This window comes from Lampetra planeri, chromosome 17 (assembly GCF_965212315.1).
Source record: "Lampetra planeri chromosome 17, kcLamPlan1.2.h2, whole genome shotgun sequence".
Classification (NCBI taxonomy): domain Eukaryota; kingdom Metazoa; phylum Chordata; class Hyperoartia; order Petromyzontiformes; family Petromyzontidae; genus Lampetra; species Lampetra planeri.
Genome location: NC_136123.1, coordinates 7,047,998 through 7,066,643, shown reverse-complemented (window position 1 = coordinate 7,066,643; position 18,646 = coordinate 7,047,998). Strand labels below are relative to the sequence as shown.

General features: G+C 44.3%; 1 protein-coding gene across 1 annotated transcript in view; it reads left to right on the top strand.

Moving 5' to 3' along the window:
* Positions 1–10,215, top strand: part of LOC144723329 (pleckstrin homology domain-containing family G member 4B-like) — a 104,311-nt gene extending 94,096 nt beyond the window's left edge. Inside the window, 7 exon segments of the mRNA XM_078602033.1 lie at positions 1,432–1,609; positions 2,232–2,348; positions 3,233–3,432; positions 3,434–3,560; positions 5,141–5,385; positions 5,777–5,828; positions 9,228–10,215. Coding sequence (XP_078458159.1) covers positions 1,432–1,609; positions 2,232–2,348; positions 3,233–3,432; positions 3,434–3,560; positions 5,141–5,385; positions 5,777–5,806 — 897 coding nt within the window. The 3' untranslated portion in view covers positions 5,807–5,828; positions 9,228–10,215.
* The last annotated feature ends 8,431 nt before the right edge of the window (positions 10,216–18,646 follow it).

Genomic DNA, 18,646 nt, shown 5'->3' with positions numbered 1-18,646 from the left:
CTCCGAAACGTCGTCATTTAATTTATTTTTGTTTTTACCTACGTGACTTTACCGAAAAATTCTACATTTGAAGCTTTTGTGACTTGCAAGGATTCATATTCTTAGGTTATTTTTTCTTCTTCGGTAAAGTCACGTAGGTAATAATAAAAATAAATAATAAAAATACTAGAAATAATAATAGAAATAAAATAATAAATCACGACGTTTCGGAGGCAACACAAGCCTCCCTCATCAGGTGTACCGAAAAAACCTAAGAGTATGGACCCTTGCAGTCACGAAAACTTCAAATCTAGAATTAATATACAAACTGGACAGTGGAGCCTGAAGGTCTTGTCAGTCCCCACTTCCCAGAAGCCTTGGAGATGACAGGGGGGTGAGAGGGGGGGTTAGAGGTCAGAGCGCTGAGCTGGAGCCACTGAGACCCTGGGTTCAATTCCAGGCTTCAACTGACAGTCTGGCTACCAGTACCTGTAATTTCATCTGTGTTGTATGTCATGCATGTAACACACTTGACAATAAAGTGACTTTTGACTTGACTTTTTTTTGAAAAATTGAAAAGTTAAACTTTTGGATCGACTGTCGTGTTAAAAACCTTTCTCAGCGGCAAGGTATCTGGGAAAGTGAGCCCTCTAGTGTTTACGTGTGATCGGTCACTGAAGGAGCACAGAAGCAATTGTGTGATATCTGCCGTCTTTGGGCTGTTCTCCAGCACACTGGGAGATTTCCTACTCTGTCAGAATTCCACGTGGATTCTTCTTCTCCTCGTGATATGATGGGCGATAGTTCAATTGACGTAAAATTAGGTGAGAGGACAAGGTGCACAGACCTACTCTGTACCAACATTTTCACAAAAGATGATGATTAGGAGTCATTTGTTTACATAGGGAACCCTTAGAGAAGGCTCCAGAAATGCTGGATGGACCTGCATTAGGATGTTTGACCAGTTTCTCAGATCCTTCTTACGTTTCTCCTTGTGTGTGGTGGGAAACGCATGTTGAGGGGATAGCACTGAATAAATCCGTAACACATTTGTGAACAACATTGCCTTCAATTAAAATATATGTAATATATAAAAGGTAACGTTTAGGGTAATAGCCTTCCTTCATCGCACATAGAGAGGCCACAGAGTTGACGAATTTGTTGAGGTTTTTGTTACGTGTTTCTTGTGCATTTCTGCCAATGCAGTATCTCTAAATAATTTGCAGACAGATAAAAAATCTTCTTGCTGTACTGCCCTCTGCTGGATTGACTGATCAACGCATCCGATCTTAGTTCTGAAGCGTTTAAAGGAGAATAGATTCTTGACTCAAATTGCAACCCAGCATTCGTGACAGCTCATGGAACAGCAAGGCTAAATACTTCCTTTTGCACGCCTGCTTCACGCCCACACGGTGACGGATGTTGTGAAGCTGATGCACCGTCGTTGTGTAGACTGCGGACATCGGCATGACGGAAAATGTGGGAGACAGCGGCCTGCGATTCGAGATCTGGTTCCGGAGGAGGAAGTCCAACGAGACGTTCATCCTGCAGGCTCCGTCTTCCGAGGTCAAGCTGGCCTGGACGGAGGACATCTCTAAAATCCTCTGGCAGCAAGCTCTCCGCAACAGACGTGAGGCCCAGACGACGCTGTGCCTGCATTTCTTATTTATTTATTCATCGTCATCTTCTTCATCAGCCAATGTTTGTAAAGCCTCCGCAGAGGCTTAATGACCTCGATATCCACATATATAACGTTGATAATTTCGCCTTGCCACATATGTATGCATGTGGAACTTCTTTCGCACCGTACGTAGCCAACCGTGCTCATTGGAGGTGCGGGGGAAGGACAGCAACCTAAACACAAAAAGCAGTAAAGAGTACAAAAAGCATTTCCAAAGAAATTCGTTTTAAATCTAGATTTCAAAGTGCATAGCTCTAGTGGCGTAACCATCCTTCACTGCCCTGTTATGTCCCAGTACATCTCACTCCTGCAAATTAGCCGATCTCACCGCTCCGTCTCTCCGGTGGCCATTCTCTCGGGCGTGTTCTCTCCTTCGCCTGCCGGTCGGATCCATCGGCCTTCATCTCTTCTCGTGTCGCGTCCTGTCAAAGCCCACGTCCACTTACTTGTCTTCGCGATTCGATACGACGAATTATTTGCACTTGTTTCCCTGATCCACGTGCTCCTTTTCCTTTTTCATTCTCCAATACGTTCACATAAAAAAAAACTCTGGTGGTGTGCACAACGGCAGATATACGGATGCAAGAGCTGGTGTCCATGGGGATTGGGAACAAGCCCTTCCTCGACATTAAACCCAGCGATGCAGCCATCAATGACCGTGCCATAGACTACATCATGAAGGATCGAGGTAAGGTGCTGAGATGTAACCTCAAAACACAGTGCCTGTGTGCATATGCACTCATGCATGCGTGTGTGCGTGCGTTTGTGTGCGTGTGTGTGTGCGTTTGTGTGCATGTGTGTGGAGCAGTGGCACAATCGTGTAGGAGCAGTTGTGTAGCGGTTGGCAAACTGCATGATGAACCCGGTGACCTGAGTTCGACTGACGGTCACGGCCAACACCAGTGACGATTATCTGAACCGGTCCTGGGCCTTCGCTAGGTTGATTCAGCCTCAAATGAGTACCTTTAATCACATCCACTAAGGAGACAAAGGCGGCCGGGCGTGGTACTGGCCACCAACCCCCTCGTGTGCCGTGCTGACCTTCATAGGTGCTTGCTAACAACACTTGCATCAATAGCCATATATGATTTTTTATTTATTTCATTTTTCTACCTACGTGACTTTACCGAAAGAACTAAAGAGTATCAATAACCTGTTAAGGCTACACAGGGAATCTTTGTATACCTGAGCGTGTGCATGTATGTGGTTGTGTCTGTGTGTATGCCCGTTTGTATTGTGCAATTCCTTGCAAATAATAAATTGTTCTGGCTGTCAAGCAGAAATCTTCCTTGGATTACATTTTTCAGCTGACAAGGGGCTGTTTGTTACGTATAACGATGGTAACGTAGTTTTAGCCTCCGCATCGACACCACTGCTGTCGCAGTTTCTGACGTTGTATTCCTTCCTTGAAACCATACAATTCCCTTCTGGCCTAATCAACAGCGTGAATAACTATTTACAACAAGTCGTAAGCACCGTCACACGTTTCTGGATTATTATTTTATATATAAAAATTACAACCAAAAATCTCTCTGCGTATTCCCCCCCCCCGCCCCGCCCCGCCCCGCACAGGCGCGGCTAGGACGCGCGCGTCCATCGCCGTGTCGTCCTTCGACCACTCGCAGCCGTTCAAGCGGCCACACTCCACCATCTCCAGCAGCAGCAGCTCCTCGTCGTCGGGACGCAGCCAGTCGTCCTCCTCGCTGCTGGGGCCCCTCAACCTGCACGTGTGCGGCGCCGCCGGCGCCATCCCCTTCTCGCCGCGCGGCACGGGGGGGGGGGTCGCCTGCCGGAGGGGGGGCGGCGACGGCGGGGGGAGGGGGGCGGCCGTACGACATCGGTGGCCGCATCGAGGAGCTCGACGAGCTGGAGTACGAGAGCGGCAGTCAGCCCTCGATGAGTGCGTTGCGATTTTCCACGTTTCGCGCCGGACTCGGCGGTTTCGCGACCGGCGCCTTGGCCCTGTGTAAACATCTGTGGGTGAATCCGGCACCCAGAGCAACTCGCGGTGGCTGCGTGCCCCCTGCTCTGTACACGTTGGAGATTCCTAAATGTTTACATTGTTGTCATGACCTTCAATTTACGAGCGTGTTGAAATTCCTTGAAGCCTGTGCGTACAGAATTGATGACCGCGAAAGTGTTTTCCGATTAAGTTTTGTAATCCATTATTTTAAAACCTGAGAAAACAAATCACTTGCAAGCAGTAATGTGTACATAATCAATTAGGTTTGTACCAGACTTCGTGCACATTGCAACTACTGCTTTTCATTCCCATTACCCAAACCTGCATTTTTAACATTGTTTACTCTACGTTAAAATAAAGAAAGATCTTAGTGGCCACGATGAGCTGGATGAGATGCATTCTTGGAGTTTCTAAACCGGAGAAAAAAATGTCTGGAAGTGGAAACAAATTTAGGGGACAAAGTTAAAGAAAGAAGAACCACGGTCGTTTGGGCTCGTTTGTTAGAGTGACCTGGGTTAGTGTGCGTGTGCCCTGCACATATATACGTCGATGGAAACGAGCAGAAGACCCAGATGGAGAGCGATAGTGTATGTGTCTCGGAGGTCTAGAAGAACAGCGAGTGAGATTGAAGGAAACTCGCCAGGAAAAGGCACACATGGGTGAAATACATTCATCCCCATCGTTGCTGCCGAGCTGAAGGAATGCACGTTTGACGCTTTGCTAATCGTGGGCCACATTTCCCTCTAAAAGGAGTTCCCGCTAGTCTTGCCTTGAGCAGTGGAGCGAGCAAGCGATCGCAGGGCTGCGCTGTAATAGAGCGATGAAATAGGACACCCGACGAAATCGTCGATCAGAGATTTTCCGGTATGTGGAAGAAAGTGGGAATGGTGTTGGTCGAATGGGCATTGTCTTTGCCCATATATGGTCATTGTGGATCGTGAATTGAGGTTTAATTGTATCGATTCAGCTCAGTCGATCCGGCAGCCTTCATTGGCAGTTGATGCATTTGCAATGGATTCATTGGCAAGCAATACTTGAATCAAGTAGTGGTGTGATACACCCCCTATATTTGATTGGCTAATATCAGCAAAGTCGGTTATTCCATCGAGAGTGCTTTCATTGAACCACAGGGCCTTTAATTCTAGATTTGAAGTTTTCGTGACTGCAAGGATTTATACTCTTTGGTTTTTTTCGGTAAAGTCACGTAGTTAAAAAATTTAATAAAAACAAATGAAAAAAGTGAAAAACAACTGAATTAAATCACGACGTTTCGGAGGCAACACAAGCTCCCGTCTTCAGGTGGAACCGTCGCAGCAAAATTACCGTATCAAGTTTTTTAAAATTCAGTTGTTTTTTCATTTTATTTTATTTTTTAACTACGTGACTTTACCGAAAAAACCAAAGAGCACAGGGCCTTTCTGCTTCATTTCGCTTTACCTCGACCCACTCTTCGCTGCAGCGTGCCGCGTGAGTAAAGCGTGTCTTGCGCGGTGTGTGTGCGCTGCGTGCGTCCGCAGCAACGGAGAGCTCCGAGTCGTCCCAGTGCACCTCGCGGGAGAGCGGCTGCGACTACGGCTCGCCCGACACGGCCCCGGTCCCCGCGGAGACGCCCGCCGGGACGCGCCTCTCCCCCTCGCCGTCCCTCTCGCCGTCGTCCGTCCCGTCCGTGGCGTCGTCCGTCTGCTCGTCGACGTCGCGCACCTCGGACGTGTCGCTGCTGGGTCCCTCGGAGGCGCCAGATGGCGCGTTCACGGTCGCACCGGTACGTGCGGTGGGCTATGCCGGTGGGGGGGGGGGGAGTCGAGGGAGGGAACAAACACATGGCCGTACACGAGAATTGCCGGCGTGACGAACGTGTCGCGCGTGTTGGGCAAATGGATGCTGACAGCGCAGTTGGATTCCTGTGATGTCCACATTAATCCAGTAATGAATCAACTCGTCCGCTTGCTAATCGGCTAAATATTCACTGAGTTACGTACTTTGTTGTCTGCGATCACAGCACGACGGCACCCTTGACGCCTGCACAGATTTGGATGAATGTGTACGTACTTTTTAATGTGATTCTGGCTTCGGGAATTAGTTATAATGTGTTCGTGATGTTCTCGTAAACATAGATTAGCAATTTTTTTTAAATGATCCCATTTTCTTCTCAGAAAAATCGGATTACCTCTACGTTGGTCTGAAAGTCGCAGCAAACGTCATAAAGTAAGCTCAAGCAAACTCGAAGCTAATTTAGAGCTCTATTGAACAAGTCGGTTAAGCCATTCTTCAGAGGCTGAAAATATGTTTGCACTGTCATCGTTAACCACCACTGACCTAGCAGCGAAGCACGTGTAATAAGTTGTTGTTTCGGGCAATGGCTCTCGCTTCAGAGATTAGTAAAAAAACAAAGATTAAGGTGCAGCACTGCAATTGCTTGCTCACGCCACTGCTGGCAGAAGGGGCTCCACTAGAAGGCGCTACACGATGGTACATACTGTGTGTCACAGTAGAAACCATCGTGGAATAATAAAGTCTCTATTTATATAGACCAGGGGTCGGCAAACCAGCAGCTCCCGAGCCTCTCTAAGGGCTGCTTCGTGACGTCGTTCACGTTGCATTGCGGCTCGTGAAACATGCAGGTGTTTGTTTCTCACCTGGATATTGCCGACCCCTGTCCCAGACGAGGGCCAGTTGTCGATAGCTACGAGAGGGCCTTGATGCACGTTCACTTCATTAAAATGTGTGATTTATAGAGAAGAGCTAGTACAGATTGAATCCTCCCATTGTTCCTGATTGTTTATTGAGAACCGTACCGTATTCACGTGCATTGTGGCTCTTGAAATATTGAGTGTTTTTTTACCGAATTCGATAAAAAGGCTCTTTTAATTTTGGTTTCCGACCCCTCGTAAGACTATTACAGTTGGTAGACAATATTATATATAGACTACAATATAGACTACAATATAGTCTATATTGTAGTATATGTATTTTCATTATAAGGAAGTGTTTCTTAAAGATGACAATGCTTACTTATTTTCAGCCTGTGCTTTTACATCACTGCTATCGCAGTTCCTCTGGTTTTATTCCATTCTTCATATCATACGATGCACAAAATCAGCCCTTGGTCTTAATCGGTGCTATCGCCTACAGGAGGTCAGTATTCATGAAGCTACTTGCGTTGTAGATATTTCTCAAGGAACGTTGGCACAACCAGAATCGGCAACAACGGATAACTTAGCACTCAAGTCTTCGCAGTCAATGTTATCACGAATTGATATCGTGAGGTCAAGTAATGTAGTTAAGAATCCTACACCACCCGATACAGCCAAACAAATGAAATTCTCACTTCTCTAACTGCAAAATTTGGTGGTGAGAATTGTCTTTAAACTTACTGGTGAGCTGGAACAATCACCATTGGTGCGCTAAACGCTTGTATATGTCAATTTAACACGTAGGCTTTCGCGACCAGTATTATTCATAATATTCACAATTGAATGATTACCAATCTATATAATTACAATACCCTCCCCCTCTTTGCCTCAAATCACTGCACCAGATTGAATTAAATGATGACGGCACCGTGATGCTGCTCTATTTAAGACCGGAAGCAACAGGAGAGCTTCACCATTCTTGCCCGATGAAGCTGATTGTAATTATCAGCGAAACGTCATACTCAAATTTTAAAATGATGTTGATTCTCTCTTCAACACACCGGTGGGCTAAAGAAGTGAATTATTTTGTCCTTTGAAAACCGTGACACATTTTTAACTGTTTTGCTGTGTCGGGTGGTGGAGGGTTACGACACATTATAAATAACGCGATCTGACCCAAAAACCTATATTATGAGCTTGTATACGTGATCATTTAAGTTGTATGGTTATCAGGTGGTTGAGGGTCTTAATGGCACAACATTGGTCAGATCATTGAGGCCCTCAACCAAAAACAATGAGTGACTAATAATGTAGTTTGCATTGTGTCCATAGCTTTGACAAACAATTTGGTGACTTTGCCAATCCTGCTTTGAATAAACACACGCACGCAAAAGCCCTTATAGTCGTGCCACATGTCCATTTATATTCAGTATTCAGTGTTGGCCTTCATCTCACTGTTAAGCCTGCAATCATAATGTGCCAACGCTTCCTTCTGAAATGGCCTGCTCTATTTCTATGGTGGTTGTGGTGTTTTCCATCATTCTGCTTTGCTAACCAATCGAGTGCTTCCCATCCAGTCTTCTCGTCTATGGAGATGTTTGCAATGGTGTCGCACACAGATGCAATTCATCAACACTGAAGATAAGTGGGTTGGGGGTGACATTGTAAAGCCTACCTATTCTTAGGTTTTTTCGGTAAAGTCACGTAGGTAAAACATTAAAATTAATAAAAGTAAAATAAAATAAATCACGACGTTTCGGAGGCAACACAAGCTTCCGTCTTCAGGTGGAACCGTCACAGCCACGACAGCTGTGTCAAGTAAATGAGAGATTGCAGGAGCTACCACTCCTTCTCCAACCATTATATAAACGGAGTGGTAGCTCCTGCAATCTCTCATTTACTTGATACAGCTGTCGTGGCTGTGACGGTTCCACCTGACGACGAAAGCTTGTGTTGCCTCCGAAACGTTGTGATTTTTATTTTATTCTATTTTACTTTTATTAATTTTAATGTTTTACCTACGTGACTTTACCGAAAAAACCTAAGAATATGAATCCTTGCAGTCACGAAAGCTTCAAATCTAGAATTAAAGCCTACCTTTTGGGCCTGTTCATGATGTAACAGTTTGGTGGCCGTGCCTCTGAGACAAGCGGACTGTGCTGCCTCTTCTGAGATCACCTGCCCGTTATGAAAGCGGGGTCTTGAGTGTGAGTGTAGCAAGTTGATGTCCTTAGCCTGGTCACCAATGAGTGCACAAATAAAGCCATCGTTTTAAAACTGGGTTTGCACTTAATTTGGATACATTTCGAGCTTTGACAAAAAATTCTATTGGTTTGACTCATGCGACAAAAAATCTATAAATAATCACATCTGGTGGGGAGGGGAGTCAGCACACCTCCACAATAGTCTGTATGATATAAGCTTGGAATCACTTTCAGTACTGTGGGAGATGTTTCTAAATTTGCACACTGCTTTGACCATGAGGAATGTCTGTAAAATTGCCAACACACAACACTGTACTCACCTTTCCACGACTATGCTTGTAGAACAATTACTTGGAAGAAACAACAATTTTTTTTTCCATGAACCGTGTTCCTCCATTGGAACCTCATTTGCCAGTAAAAAATATGATAATTGTTTTTTTACCCTTCTATCTGGCAACAAAACTGACACCTTTTTTTTACTAGGAGTCATGTTTGCATAGACCACAATACATGCAGTCATAATGCAAACAAAAAACATAACTCTGATAATGTATGCACTGTCCTATCAGAGTTATGTTTTTTTGTTTGCATTACGACTGCAGGTATTGTGGTCTATGCAAACATGACTCCTTGTAAAAAAAGGTGTCAGTTTTGTTGCCAGATAGAAGGGTAAAAAACCAATTATCAATCGTGTTCCTCTTATTTTTTTTTACACAACGTGCTTTATTGGGGCGATTTATATGAACCGCCGTGTCTCGTGTGTACAGGTCTCTGAGCGACACTAGAGGGCGCTTGACGCTGGAAGTCGACAGCCACAGGCCGAGACGCCGTCACACCCTGCCTCTCTGTGCGGACAGAGGCCCGCGCGAACCCACGGATTCCTTGCACGTGCTCGCGAACGAGGAAACGAGCCCTCGCTTTTCGCGGTTCTCACAAAGAGCACCGTCAAAACGAAAAAAAGCCAATCAACGAGTACGCTTTGTAATTTGCAAACGTGAACACAATTAGCGATGTGTCATGCAAAGAACTTGAGCTGCATTTCCCCCCACCCCCACCACCCCTCCAAAACCATTTCAGCAGACGTTATGCTGAGTACAGCAGCAGTGTTTGTAAACTAAAGTACTCCCCTTTTTGCACAAGTGTCCCGAGTTAAGTGGACCCAGTGTTTGCCTCGCAGCCAGAAGGTTTCGTGAGTTCGAACTGTGGTATCAAAACGACACGTGGCGTGCACATTGCCTGCCTTAATGACGATGTCGCTACTCACGCGTTGTGTATAATGCGTCCGAACAAGATATGTTTGAGACTTGGGGGAAACAAAAAAGTGCTAAGCCCCCCCCCCCGCACACCAACTGGTAATTCTTACATTTTGTAAACTCGCTTGCGATGTTAATTATACGTTGTTTGATTAACTTTTGCCGAATAAAACAAACTATATATGCTATTAACATGTCATCGTCGCCTTTGACTGTTTGGGTAAAACAGGTGGGCGGGTTATTTTTGTACGCATTGCAAAAGAAATGTAATGGCATAATTGCGACGCACCAATATTTTATATCAGCCCATCATAACTTACATCTGTGCGCTTGTGTGATACTGTTAAAATGTACCGTTTTACATTTGTTGTGTATTTTTTGTAAAGTTTTGAAGCTTGTTTTGTAGTTTATTGTAGTTTACTACTTGTTTAAAAAAAATGTACAGTCTTTTTTTGCATGCCCACAATAAAAACACTCGGCCTTTTTAGAAGGCATTGCATAACAACATGTCTTGACTTTATTTGTTGTTTATCTAACAATGATAAAGTTCCCTTTATGTATTAGGCCTCACCGAGCCTCAAGGATATTTTAAGGCACCGCTTGGCACTTGTGATGGTGAATTTATTGCTAAGCAATTGTGCGTGTGGTGGAACAGGGCAGCTGTCCAGCCTGGTAAATCTGAGGCCACTTGCGACCTTAAAATCCTGGGGGAGGGGTGGATGTCAGCTGCGTAATAATACACAACTTGCAACAATGCATTTACACGTAATCAGCCAATGTGCTGATGCTGCTGCTGCGTTTGTAGTGCATGAACACAATTAACATGGAAAAATATCAACAAACTCGTCATCAACACTGCCTTTAAAATATATATCTATAAAACATCGGTGACGTTTTGGGCAACAGGCCTTCTTGTGCTGTGAAGAAGTGCCATTGCCTAAAACGTCGCCATGTGCACAAAGCCCTCGCCTCTCCCGGTATTGTCGCGGTTTCTTTGTGCCTCTAGAGGTGGCAATGCGAATGTGGAAAGAAAGCGGAGTGGCTGGAGAAAGTACTTTGGGCAAAATTAGATCGGCAAAACTGCTGTGCGTGTACCGTGTAGACCCCGTGGGTGTCTTTGTCCCACGTATAAAAAAAAACAACCAACCCTTCCATGCAGCGCCACACACAAAACCCATTATCATCAACCCTCAGCAAGGTTATTTTTACTCTCCTTATGTGCACATTGTGATAAGAAATTCAATTTAAATTCATGGTTAATTAATTACCAACAATGTGACCACGTGAATGTTTTTTTTTCTTGTGCCACTATCCAGTCGGCCTTTATTAAAGCCAGCGAGCCGCTTGTGTGTTGTCAGTGTGGCGGCCGGGCGTGGTGCTGGCCACCCACCCCCTCGTGTACCGTACCGGCCTTCATAGGTGCTCGCTAACAGCACTTTCCCCAGCAGTCTGTTAAGGCTATACGGGGGGGTTATCTTTGTCTTTGTGGTGTCATGCCCGTTGTAGAAAACACAATGGCAATGGGGAAATCTGGTACAACAACATTACACCCCGAAATGTAACTTTCTTTCTCATCTGAATAAATCACCTTTTTTATATTGTATTAATAAAAACAAAGTGGTATGTCCTATCATTAAGAACTATATGTTAAGCATGGACACACTACGGAAGGAGTGATGCGGTGACGTGCAGGGAAAAAAAGCTGAATTGGGGCATCGCAGGAATGCGAAAGCTGGCATGGGGGAGGCCTTCAGCTGTGGATGGACCATGTTTGTTCATGGCAGTGGTGATGCACAGCGCGGATATCCACGGCCTGCACATTCTTGCCATTGCCGACTCCAGCTTGGGGCTGGATACGTGAGAGATTTTTCGTGGCGATTTCTTCCAGCTTAAGTAGGGTCTTCGCTTATTCCCTTTTCTATTTGTCCTCGTTTTACCAAATCTTATTCCGGTACAAAAGCTGCCGTTTGTATAAATCGCTATGTCTTGGCACATTTGTACAAATGTCATTACTAGGACCCTTCCAAGTGACATGTTTCACCTGCTTATCGGTGTTTATGCCAGCAGCACGCTTATCATAATTGCAGACGCAGTCACCATTTACACACTTGGTCAATGGCAAAATGCAAACTTGCAATGCAGCAACAGCACGATCTTACCACCGGCGGTCTCGTTCCATGACAATTCTACTCTCTCACCACTTCAAGTGAGAACTAGAAATCTGACTGCATTGCAAACGTCGACATTGCAAACGTCGTTTGCAATGTCGTTTGCAATCCTGTTGACGTGCGTCGTGCATTCACATAGGTTTTGCAACAACAAACCCGTCAACCCATACGGTTTACCCTTATTCTTGTACAGAGAAATAGATTTTTCAGGTCGTTTCAATTCGGGCAAATGTGTTGTCTGTTTGTTTGTGTTTCTCCCTTGTGATGGAATTTTGTAGGATGAACGTTGAGATTTATAAGGGCACGGGGTGACCTATACGTTCTGAATTGGTCTGTAATAAGGTAGATACTGATAAGGGGTTTAAAGGTATGCAAAACTGTGATGGAACACAAATATCTCATCACAAAGTATTTCAAGTATTTACCAGGACCTCCGCTTGTAAACTGCACTTCTTTTTTCTGCCCTCGGCATGGTAGCCTGTTCTAGAAGAACGCCAGTTGTGGATAACTACAAGAGGTCCTTGACTTATGTTCACTTCATTCAAATATGTGATGTATAAAGAAGTGCCAGTGCAAATTGAATCTTCCCATTGTTCCTGATTATCTGAAGCAGCCACAGCGCTGTAGATGACAATCTCCACTGGGGTGCTTATCCAGGGTTTGAAACTTGTTTTCGCATGTCAGCAGAATCAGAATCTTCATTCTGAATGAATCCGATTAGCTATGAAGCTCTTATTCACAGGTGTCGAGCGGCCAGGGTTGCCCCTTTAAGGACTGCTTTGCCACGTTATTCACATGCATTGCGGCCCTTGAAATATATATCACCGAATTTGAAATAAATGCATCTTCTTGTTATTTGGATTTCTGGTCCATGCGTGAGCCACTTCCACAACGCAGTTCCATATGTCTTGATTTTAGAACGGCTGTTCGGAAGCTTTTGTGATATTCTGGATTGTGTGCCTGATTAGAATGTTCTGGCCTCAATCGTGACTTTTGTTATGGACAACAGGAGGGGCTGCCTGAGTAGTGGGCGGGGCTGGCAGAGGAGAAGGTGGAGTCTATGAACGATAGACAGGGCCAGTAACCAGAGGAGCAGGGCCATTGGCTGTCAGAGGGGCTAGTTGCGGAGTGGGCGTGATTATGTAAAAGTAGGTGGTGGTCATTCACTGTGTGGGCGGGGATAGCGGCTAAGTTGGGTGTGGTTATGCAAAAGTCAGTGAGGCTGACAGTCGGGAGAGACCATGAGCTCGCAATTTGCCCCAAACATTTAGTAGCCTCAATACAACAATATAGAAAAAAAAGACCCCTGTATTTGCATCTACAATCACCTTCGTGGCACAGGATACTCAAGCAAATGCAGATAAATTAGCTGCATGTTACTATATGTGTTAGATTTCATATAGGCGGCTGGCAGCTAGACAAATACAGCTGAGTATGAAACTGTGATCTTTAAATGTAAACAAATATAGTTACATGCATAGCCAAATATAATCAAGAGTGATTTTCTGCTCCAATGAGGATGAAGCCGGTTTCTTATCTGCTGTTTTCAGACCTGAGCAGCGGTGAAAATCCCACGCTCCTATGGTGGGGGCGAGTGTATCCATAGGACATCTACTTGGGAGCTTAAATAAATGTGATGAATGTATATGGATGCTAACCAACCATATACCATAGGTTTGAAAAACTGGTGTTATTCCCTGGGGTGTTTTTTTGAAGTACTCTGGTTTCCTCTCATATGTCAAACATTCATGATATTGGCCAAACATTACAATGCAGGATCCTGAAAAAAAAAGCCTTGAGATTGAGTGAGGCTTTCCTGTATCATGAAAGGGCATCGAGAATGCATGTTGTTACAACCAGCACGCAGCATTGCACTATGCAACCGTATCAGTTGTTGCGAACGGACAGAAAAATTGGCAGAAGAAAAAAAACATTCTAAAGTATGCACCGTGCCTTTTTTCACGGTTGTGTAGAATTGTAAAAATGCGGAAAGCTAATTTTTGAAAGGATACCAAATTGCTGGCACATGACGCCTCTCCGCTGTGACACAACCGCAGCGTCCCTATCTGTCGGTCAGCTAAAAACAGCTGACCCATTTATATATAACGTGTGCGTGGCCGCTTTTACGGGGCAGTGTGGCATGTTACACTTGCCCTGCACACATCAGCCACCACGTTTCATAACACAACAGGCTTCCTGGCCTGGGGATTCAAGGCAGGCACAGACCTGAAGTATAAACCACAGTGTGTGGTCGCGAAGAACAAACAACGATCAAACATTTGGGTAATGTTGTGCAATGTCAGTTCAATGTTAAATATAGCAACGCACAGCTTGTCATGTATTAGGCCAACAGGACTGGTATTCTGGTGACAAAGTGAATACATGAAATCTGGTTTTGTTTGACCAAGTGGAATTGCCTGGCTTCAACGTATTCTGCCGCTCATGTTGTTCACGTATTTAAAATAGTGTAGAAATCGAAGTGCATTGTGTTTTTTGCGGAAATACTTTTGTAACTTGCATATGTGTATGGTGCATATTAAATGAGTTAATCTGGATTATGTAGCTTTGTCCTGAGAACACCTCCCAGTCCACTCCAGTGTATTTTCAGAGTGAAGGGTCATTTGAAAGCTTGTGATAATGCGTTTTATGTGAACGAGGTCGAAATCGTGAAACTTTTTTTGACCTTTCACCCGATAAGTCTGCTTATCAGCCCCGAGGTTGTTTATTCGTTTTGCTATTTACAATCATTCGACATGACAAGAGGCCCCATTTAAAATGAATGCAGGAGAGAGAGAAAAAAATATCTTCCTGCCTTTTTTTGTATCAAATGTAGACAAAGTCACATTTGTATGATACGGTAACCCTTGTTGTCTTTGGGTTTGTGCTTGTAGAAACAACCAAAAATCAAAGAACTTAAAACGTATCCATTGTATGTTTTGTTAAATCCTACGGAGAGCTAATATTTATTCTGTATCGCAAGCTTATTTAGGATTCCTACGGGAAACGTCGGACTGCACAGGACTTTGGTGCAGTGGGAGATACGCTGGATTTCATTAGAGAAGTTGAAAGGGTAAGAGAGAGCCTCTTGAAGGCAGGACACTATCATTTGAAAAAGATGTTCAGAGGCAGGTGGTAGAAGCCCCGCCCGGATTTCTGAAAGACAAATTGTTGACCTGTAACAGTCCGGGGTTAGGAAAAAAACCCTCCCAGCATGCTTTTGTGCACTGTTCAAATATCTTGGCAAGTGTGTGCACGTGTGCTTTTGGCTCATTGGCTGTTAATAAATGAAAAAAAGAACATCATTTTTTTCGATTTAAAGCTTTCGTGACTGCAGGGATTCATCTTCTTGGTTCTTTCGGTAAAGTCACGTAGAAGGGAAATAATAAAATAATAAAAATAAAACATAATAACATAATAAAATACAATTCTCACGACGTTTCGGCCACAACGCAAGCAGCCGTCCTCTGAATGACGCTGTCTTTCCGACAGACCTGTTCTTCACCTGAGGACGGCTGCTTGCGTTGTGGCCGAAACGTCGTGAGAATTGTATTTTATTATGTTTTAGTTTTATTATTTTATTATTTCCCTTCTACGTTACCGAAAGAACTTTACCGAAAGAACCAAGAAGAAGAACATCATCGTGAAGTTGAACACAAAAAAGTGCGGTGTATGTCAACGTCATAATCAAACGTGGTCTATCATTTGTTGAATGAAGACCTCCCCCAAGTCATCACCACGACTAAGTGTGGCGATGCTTAATCCACCCCCTGCACGTAAGGAACGCGTTCCTTTATTTGGCTGCCTATCTGTCGTCATTCCCATCTTACGACATATCCTGCCCAAGCCCACTTGGTTCCCTAAAGTGTTCATGACGTCTCTAACATGCGTATATCTTCTCTCATGCGCGTGTGCCCCGCTTTCTGTCTCTCAGTGTTAATTCCAAGCATACTTATTTGCACACATTTCAGCAGTTTTTTTTTTCATTTTACTGCTCAATGTCCATGTAATACATTATCTCATTAAGTTACTGAAATTCGTGACCATAATACACGTCGTGGGGCATAACGTAGTTTTGCTCATTCTTACATAATTCGTAGAAATTAATGGGATTTCATTATGTGGTCTTGGTGTCAGCAAACCGGGCGTCCCAGTGAAACACGACCAGCCATGATGGTTTATACTTAGCGTACACGACCCCATTAGCTGTCTTCGCTCCTTAAGCAACAGGGGGAAGTTGGAGCCATGGGGCCTTGACCTGGAATAAAAATATACTTGAAGCTTCAACAGGAAGTGTCCAATAGGCCTGTTCCCTTACCCCTCTCGCTGTACAGTGTTGCTGCGGGGCCGCTGAAATGTCGAGCTCTTGCCACGGCTGGAAAGCCGCCAGCCAAATATTTGGCGGTTCACTTTGTTGTTTTCATAGTGACTTCGTGGGATGGCAGCGTTAGCCCAGGCCCAACTAGTAAGTGAATTACTCTGCAAAGTACCGGTACATTTTTTTATCAAACGTTTGCACAAAAATTGTAAGGTGTTTTTTGTTTATTTGTACACAAGCAACTATGGCATTTTTTGAGAGCCCTGTGTAGTGAACAAAACAGATTTTTCTTTCTGCACACATGCCCGTAACAGTAAAAGACAGATGCGAAATTGACTAAGAACACATGGTGGTGGTACGATGGGGAACAGGTACATGGAACAGCGGTAATCAGGAACGGTTTGTGTTCCTTTAATTCTAGATTTGAAGTTTTCGTGACTGCAAGGGTCCATACTCTTTGGTTTTTTTGGTAACGTCACGTAGGTAAAAATAAATTAAATCACGACGTTTCGGAGGCAACACAAACGTCGTGATTTAATTTATTTTCATTTTATTTTTTACCTACGTGACTTTACCGAAAAGAACAAAGAGTATGGACCCTTGCAGTCACGCAACACAGAAGTTTGTGTTGCCTCCGAAACGTCGTGATTTAATGTTTTTCTTTAATTTTCTTTTTTACCTACGTGGTTTGTGTTCCCCCCGACAATTTGGCCGGACCTTCTTCCCTCCACTTCATCCATGTTTCTCTTGGCCGTGCCATCTTCCGTTTCTGTGCGTGCGTGTGTTCGCGTCCTGCTTGCCCCTTTTCATCGCAGAGGTCTTTCATCTCCTGCCTCGCCCACTTGTGAAATAGTGGAGTGGCACACAAGGTCCTGACCCTATTTACAGACACAGCGAATCAGGTTTTAAAAAAAAGAACATCTCATTTCTCTTTCTTTGGCCGATGCATTTTGTTTGATCTGTAAAAAAAACCCCATAGAAGATCCATTTGTTCATTCGCAAAGGAACACATTCACTCAAATATAGATACAAACTAATAATACTCTAAAGGTATTAAAATACATTCTAGCACTGTACCATATACGGTGTATGACAGAGGCAGAGGAAGATGGTGGACGATATTGCAGCGAGACTAAATCAGAGGTCAGAGGCCACTATTGGTCGTTATGTTTCTGCATTGCCCGTAACCGGTTTGCAACGCATAGGGAAATGTCGAGAAGCAGGGTTTCTCAAACTTGTTTGGCCCGTGGACCACGCAGCCGATGCAAACATTTCCGTGGACCCCCCCCCAACTCCTGGTGATAACACGCATTCACTGACCTCTCCAAATACCTCCACCGTTACAGGAACATAACAAAAAACATATATATAGATATTTTTTTTTAAAAGCAGCTGTAAGAGTTATAGCTGCGGTTAGGTATTAGTTAAGGTAGTTGAATCAGGGTAATTTACCTAACATCATTTTTTAAATTAAATATGTGTAAAATATTAATGGTTATTATTTCCGAATCAAGCTGAATTTGGCATCACAGTTCCCACACTACTTGGTACCTGCGGAGTCGCATGCGGCTCTTTGACGACTGTTTCGCGACGTTTTTTTAATTAAGTATTCACCGCGTGCATAGCTGGCTCGTTAAAATTTGAGAGTTTTTTTGATTACTGAACTTTAATAAAAAATGTCCCTTGTTATTTTGCTTGCAGGCCCCTGGTCTAGATCAATGAACATAACGTTTTAACCCATTTTCACAGAGAAACACAGGGAGTTGCTGCAAGTGGTGTCATGGTTCACACAACTGCAATCCACAGGCCACAAGATGGGTTTCATCTCCCGGTGCAGTAGTTGAAACAATGGGCAATATTTATTAATATATATATTTAGCCATCTCCCTCCAGCCAGCAGTATAATTGTGCACACCACAGTTGATCGTCGACAGGTCGCGTGCGGTAGGGTAAAGTGTGCGTACTTCGTCAAATACGTCCCGTCAGTGGGGAAGAGTAGACCAAATACCCTCCAGAGCTCCCTATTGTATGTATGTTGCACCTCTTTATATTTGAGGTCCTTCCACCAGCGGTGGCGTGAGCAAGCAATTGCAGGGCTGCACCTTTCCGCGTAATTTACCCATCTTTTGTTGACCCCAAAAAATGCCACTGGCATCGGTGACTGGTTTACTAGTTGTCGTTGAACAACCCTACTTTAAACACGAGCATATCTATTGAAGAGACCTTACCACAACAAACGTTGCCCTGTCTTTTCCAAGGCAGACTGCCATAGAATATCTTTATCAAGGGTGGCACAGTTGTGGAGGAGTTCCCATACTTGCGCAGTGTGCTCATCACCAGCTCTATCAAATCAGTCGAGCAGCAATTTTATTTTCGTTGGCTGCGTAACGCTGTGTTGAAGTTGCCTGGCCTCACGCCATGCGACGCCTCCCGGTCTTCTCGGCCACAGT